The 5,746-nt window shown below is 39.3% G+C and overlaps 1 protein-coding gene across 2 annotated transcripts; it reads right to left on the bottom strand.

Annotated features, from left to right (window-relative positions):
* Positions 1–1,511: 1,511 nt before the first annotated feature.
* On the bottom strand, positions 1,512–5,399 carry LOC111951864 (CMRF35-like molecule 1). 2 transcript variants are annotated; one of them, XM_023970150.2, is made up of 5 exons: positions 5,278–5,371; positions 4,199–4,522; positions 3,314–3,652; positions 2,757–2,829; positions 1,512–2,134 (listed from the first exon to the last, which is right to left on the bottom strand). In XM_023970150.2, the coding sequence occupies exons 1-5, from the start codon at positions 5,333–5,335 to the stop codon at positions 2,011–2,013; spliced, it is 918 nt and encodes a 305-aa protein (XP_023825918.1). In that variant the 5' UTR covers positions 5,336–5,371; the 3' UTR covers positions 1,512–2,010. The 2 variants fall into 2 exon arrangements, with proteins under 2 accessions (XP_023825918.1, XP_023825919.1); XM_023970151.2 differs by lacking the exon at positions 3,314–3,652 and having other exon boundaries at positions 5,278–5,399.
* Between the last annotated feature and the right edge of the window lie 347 nt (positions 5,400–5,746).

Below are 5,746 nucleotides of genomic sequence, written 5' to 3' on the forward strand. Positions count from 1 at the left end.
GAAGAAAATGATGTCCAGGACAAGGAGGTGATGAGGAACCATGAGTGGATGAGAGCAGGGCCGGCACTAGCTTTTTGGGGGTCCTAAGATATTTGGTTGTAGCACAATTTGCTGATGACTAACCAAATTTCGAATTTGCACATTGTGTATTGTACTATTCTAATTCTCAACAGAAGTTTGAAAAAAGTTTTAAATTATTTGGATTTTTTGTTTTCTAAGTTTATACAAGTTTTGCCGTGACTTATGCCATGTTAATGACAATGCTGTTTTAAGAAAAATGTGTTTTTAGTAAAAAATAGATAAGTAAAAAATAACAAATTAAAATAACAAATAATTAAAGAGCAGCAGTAAAATAACAGTAGCTAGGCTTTATACAAGGGGTACAGAGTCAATGTGCTGGGGCACAGGTTAGTCGAGGTAATTGAGGTAATACTGTATGTACATGGAGGTAGAGTTAAAGTGACTATGCATAGATAATAAACAGAGAGTAGCAGCAGCGTACAAGGGGGYGGGGGYGGGGGGGGMGGACAACACAAATAGTCTGGGTAGCCATTTGACTATCTGTTCAGGAGTCTTATGGCTTGGGGTAGAAGCTGTTAAGAAGCCTTTTGGACCTAGACTTGGCACTCCGGTACCTCTTGCCGTGCGGTAGCAGAGAGAACAGTCTATGACTAGGGTGGCTGGAGTCTTTGACAATTTTTAGGGCCTTCCTCTGACACCAACTGGTATAGAGGTCCTGGATGGCAGGAAGCTTGGCCCCAGTGATGTACTGGGCCGTACACACTACCCTCTGTAATGCCTTGTTGTCGGAGGCCGAGCAGTTTCCATACCAGGCTAAATCAATGGTGGCTCCCTGGAAGTCAGGGCCCCTAGGGACATGCCCTGCGTGACCGGTTGATATTCGATCATGATTAATACAGTAAAAGTTTAGATAGCTGGCTAGACTAATTTACCAAGCTAAAAATTGTTAGCTGACATGGCTAATTGAGTGACTGTCAAGTGACTGACAAAACAAGAGAAAAACTGTTGATGCACAGCCACATTTTGAACTTGCGCCTTGTGTATTCTATTATTTTAACTCTCGACAATAAGATGAGACATTGACTGAGTTTTTTGGGGTGGTTGGGGGCTCCCTAGAGGCCTTGGGCACTAAGCGACCGCTTATGTCACTTATACCTGGAGCCGGCCATGGATGAGAGAGAGAGTGTCTGTGAGTATTTATGTTTTATGGGCACACTGGTGTGTGTCAGGGACCAAGAAACCCAAGCAACTGACACTACTCGCTGATCCATCACTTCTTTAAGGCTCTTCCTGTTTTAATGACACAATGCAACCATGTGCCCCATGAAAGACCTTGTGTAAAACTGGTGTTGAACTGTTGGACCTGACCAATGGTGATATAGTCAAAATGATGCTACTACGTATACTGGTTAATTTGATGATTGTTTGTGGTTTATTCCCCATCCTCAACACACTGATAACCTCAGTCATGTATTAACTCCTGAGTCCTGTGTTGGTCTAGTTTCTTTATTAACAATGTTTATCAACAATTGAGTCTATTAGCATGGATATTTTTCATTTATAAAGCTAGAGGAATTATTAATGGAACAGTTCAACCAGGCTGTGATTTGTTACATTAAACCATGAGAAATAACCATCAGGAAAAGGGTTAGAGACACATCGGACAATACTTTAATTCCACAACACATGTACATAATAATAGAATCATTTAAATAAAACTAATCATACAGATAAAGCTGGATAAAGAAAATAGAACGTGTTGTTGGAATATAATCTGATACCTTAGTCTTATTCTAAGGGAATTAAACATTAAAGGTATGCAAATATGTCAAATGAAGGTTGTGGTAAAGAAAAAAGGTTAAGCCTCATGACAGCGGCATATTTTAGTTTTTTCCTCCCTGTACTTAGAAAAAAGGTGCACGCCTTGCATTTGGTGCAACTCGTTGGTAAATGTGACCCTTGATCACTCCAGACAGACCTCTTTGGTTTCTAAACATCGTTGGTATCAGCTTGATGTCGGTTTTTCCTCAACTTCACCACTCCAATGATGTTGCACAGGAGGAAGAGCAGTGCATTACCAACTTTCAGCAGGTAGAAGAATGTACGTTCCAATCTGTAGAAGAGTTAGTGCTGAGCAATTAGTGCTTTTTGAGGCCGGTCGGTTTCGGTTCAATTCTTTAAAAAATATCACGGTTTTCGATTTCGTTTTCTATTATTTGGTTTGAGTGCTGTAACAACACAGAATAAAACAATTCATAAAAGTCCCATGATGGTAGTGACTGCCCATTACTGCTCATCACTTATTAACAATTTATTCACATTACTTTACTTTAAAATAATATTTCAGTTGTTGTGTATATTACATATTTTCATTCCAATTCAACATCTCATCTCTGTAGAGCTGCTGCATGTGCTGTGTGACAAAATCACTTTTTTGTAAATCTTCAAAGTAAATAAGGCATACTTTTAGGACTGCTGAATACCAGCTATTAATCACTTCGATCATGTATTTTCAGGTAGAAATACCTTGCAAAGCAACATCTGCTCTCTGTATCACCTCACAATTGTGCATTCTTTTGCCATTTCTGTAGCAGGAAGAATTTGCTGTAAAGTCATCCACAGACCTTTTGTAGGCTAGAACAATGTTTTGAAACCATGGTTTTCAACAATCCAAATTTCAGTCATGCACATTTATATTGAGTGGTGATTTTTTAGGGGTGTTTGTGTACACTTACGTCTGGATGTTGCTGACTGACGGCTGAGAAGAGACTGCAGATTCTCCGGATTTACCAGCAGAGATGTCTTGGGCTGTTGGCATTGGAAAGGTTGTCAGGGTCAAGGTAGAAGAAAAATACAGTACTTTCAGCATTTCTCAAACTAGCTTCTAAGTTGGGAAGTAAAGCATTATTTACTGATAGGTTTGGTTTCTGAGCTTTAACTATTGTTAATCATTAGTTAAAAAAGAGACATGAGGGGTGCCATAATGAAGCTTAGGAGGGGCTGAGTGCAGGGAAAATGGTCACATGTGGCAGTACTGATAAGGGGAGGAACCGTTTAAGACCCATATCACACCCTGCCTAGCAATAATGATGCAATGTGTAGCGATAAGGAGGAGACTCCACCCTAAGTGGGGTATGTATACTACCACGGGTGAAACCATGTCTTTGTCTAATGCAGCTGTATTGACCCTATGGGCAGAATAAACTTGGTTTAAAGCTCTCATCGTGTCCGTTGAGTTTGTACTCTGAAAATTAGAACCTAACATTACCAATAATTGTCACTCAGTACTTACTGAAGGTGGTGGTATGCTGCTTTGTGGTTTGCTGATTGACAGTGATATGAACAGGCATCTGATAGTCTCTATTTGCACACCTGTACCAGCCAGTGTCCACCATCCTCAGTGCACTCATAATAACCGTTAAAACATTGCCATTGGTTACAATATTGGTCTGCTGGTGTAATGTCACTGATGTTCTATCTAGAGTTCCAGAATTCAGCAGACATTTCCCACCCCCACCCATCCTGCACCAGCTCCCTCTGGCTCCAGCTTCACTATAGTAACAACGCACAGTGACATTCTGTCCTTCAACTCCAGTCACTTCTTGTTGATCCACATAGAGTCCTGGAGTATCTGAACACAATGGAGATAAGTTGTGATATGATGAGTCAGATAAAAGCCCACACCGATATGATTGGGAGATTTCCTAAAGTCACCATTGTTATAGATATTGTCAAAGATACACCAGCCCCTATAAAATAACACAGAAGTGAATGATCTCATTACAGCAATATGCAACTATGGATTTCAATAAAATGCTGAAAGAAATTTGTAAGACAAATGTACTTATTTTGTGCCTTTTTGCATTGAAGCAATTTTTAATAATCAAATAATATATTCAAGATGAAATTAAATAAATTATTTGTTTACGCCTCCTGGGTCAGAACAGACTATGTTTGATAAAGCATATTTTGCTGTATCATTGGAAAAACCAGCATTGTGTTCAATCCTATTTTATAAATCAGCAATATTCCTCTGTGGATTTAATTGGTGAAAGTATTTGTGATTGTCTCCTACAGCTACACAGGGAAAAGTAAAACACTCATCAACAGGTTGTCCATGCAACATTACTGAGCACTATTCATCTGCATTACTGGATATGCAAGCAGTGCATCTTACCTGGAGTAACAGATAMCTGCAGTTGAACCCCCTCATCTGCCTTGTTCTTCCTCTCCACAATACACCAGTAATAATCAGAATCACGAGGACTAAGACTTGTCATGGTCACAGTGAAGATTCGCTGGTTGATGTCATCAGAGATTGAGGTCTTTCCACTGGTCATAGGATGGTCAGTGCGTACTACAGTAGAGCAACCAAGGATACTAGATCCCCTACACCAGTACTTCACACTGTTTCTATATCTCAGATCATAGAGACACGGGATGGTGATGGAGCCTCCTTGCTTTACAGACACAAGACTCACTCTGGACACACTCTGTGTATCTGTAGACAAAACAACAAACAACAAACAGTTTTGAATTAAAACATTTTACTCAACAAGTCCCACCAGCTTATCAACCAAATTACTTTGGAAATTTGGCCAAATGTGGTTGTGACAGCAGATAATGACTGAGATATCTACTTTAAGTGCTGATGTTGTCACACCCAAGTCTAGCCATGATCAGAGGCAACACTTTGACCATTAAAATCATACTTATCTTTGACATACTACACCCCTAAACTAAGAAGACATCTCTAGTTTCAATTAATTAATAGTGGTGTTTGAAAAGAATAATGAGTTGAAGTTGTTGTAATATTTTGTATATTGTAAAATACTCTGGATGGTTGTTCTGATACTGTACTACTGTAGTACAACCTTGAACATATATTTTTTTAAATGTTAGTGTATAATATGTTACTAAACATTTGTTAGAAAACACGTAGGTATGAATATTTGTAATCTACAAATATATTTGTAGACATGGGAGCTTTTGCCTTTTCTATTTCATAATTTTTTACTGAAAAAAAAGAGAACTGCTGAAAAAGACATATGTTGAATGTGGAGACCTATCATTAAAAACAGCTCTCATCAACACATCAGACCAAATATGACAATGCACAATGTGACTACCATGTCCTTGGGCAAAGTAGACAGAACGCTACAAGTCCAATGAATGTCAGAATGTACTCAGTGTCTGATTTGGAGGAACTGAGCCCTGATACTAACATCAATGAAGAAACGGTGTACCCTCTCTTACCTGAAAGTCCAGTGAGGAAGAAAATMATGTGCAGGACAAGGAGGAGATGTGAAGCCATGAGTGGATGAGAGAGAGCGTGTGTGTTCAGGTAATTGTGACCTGGTGTGTGTCTTCTACTTCCCGATTCACACATAGACATCACTGTCTTTAACGCAACTCTGTGCCCTGCGCAACATCCTGGTGAAATAGAGGTTGAACCTGACGACGACCAACATGGTCAAAACGTTGCAAATAAATAAAAAATTGGTTGGGAGCATCAAACAAAGATAGAACATTGCTTCTATAATGATGCAAATGCACATTGGTTCATATGCAATTGTATACGTAGGGCTTGTAAAATAGAGCCTGGTCTCAATGGTAACTCCCTGCTTAATTAATGGTAAAATATATAAATATGATACGACTGCCTTTAAAACCTCTTCGGGCTAGGGGGCAGTATTTTCACATCCGGATGAAAAGCGTGCCCAAA

Source organism: Salvelinus sp. IW2-2015, linkage group LG25 (genome assembly GCF_002910315.2).
Source record: "Salvelinus sp. IW2-2015 linkage group LG25, ASM291031v2, whole genome shotgun sequence".
Classification (NCBI taxonomy): domain Eukaryota; kingdom Metazoa; phylum Chordata; class Actinopteri; order Salmoniformes; family Salmonidae; genus Salvelinus; species Salvelinus sp. IW2-2015.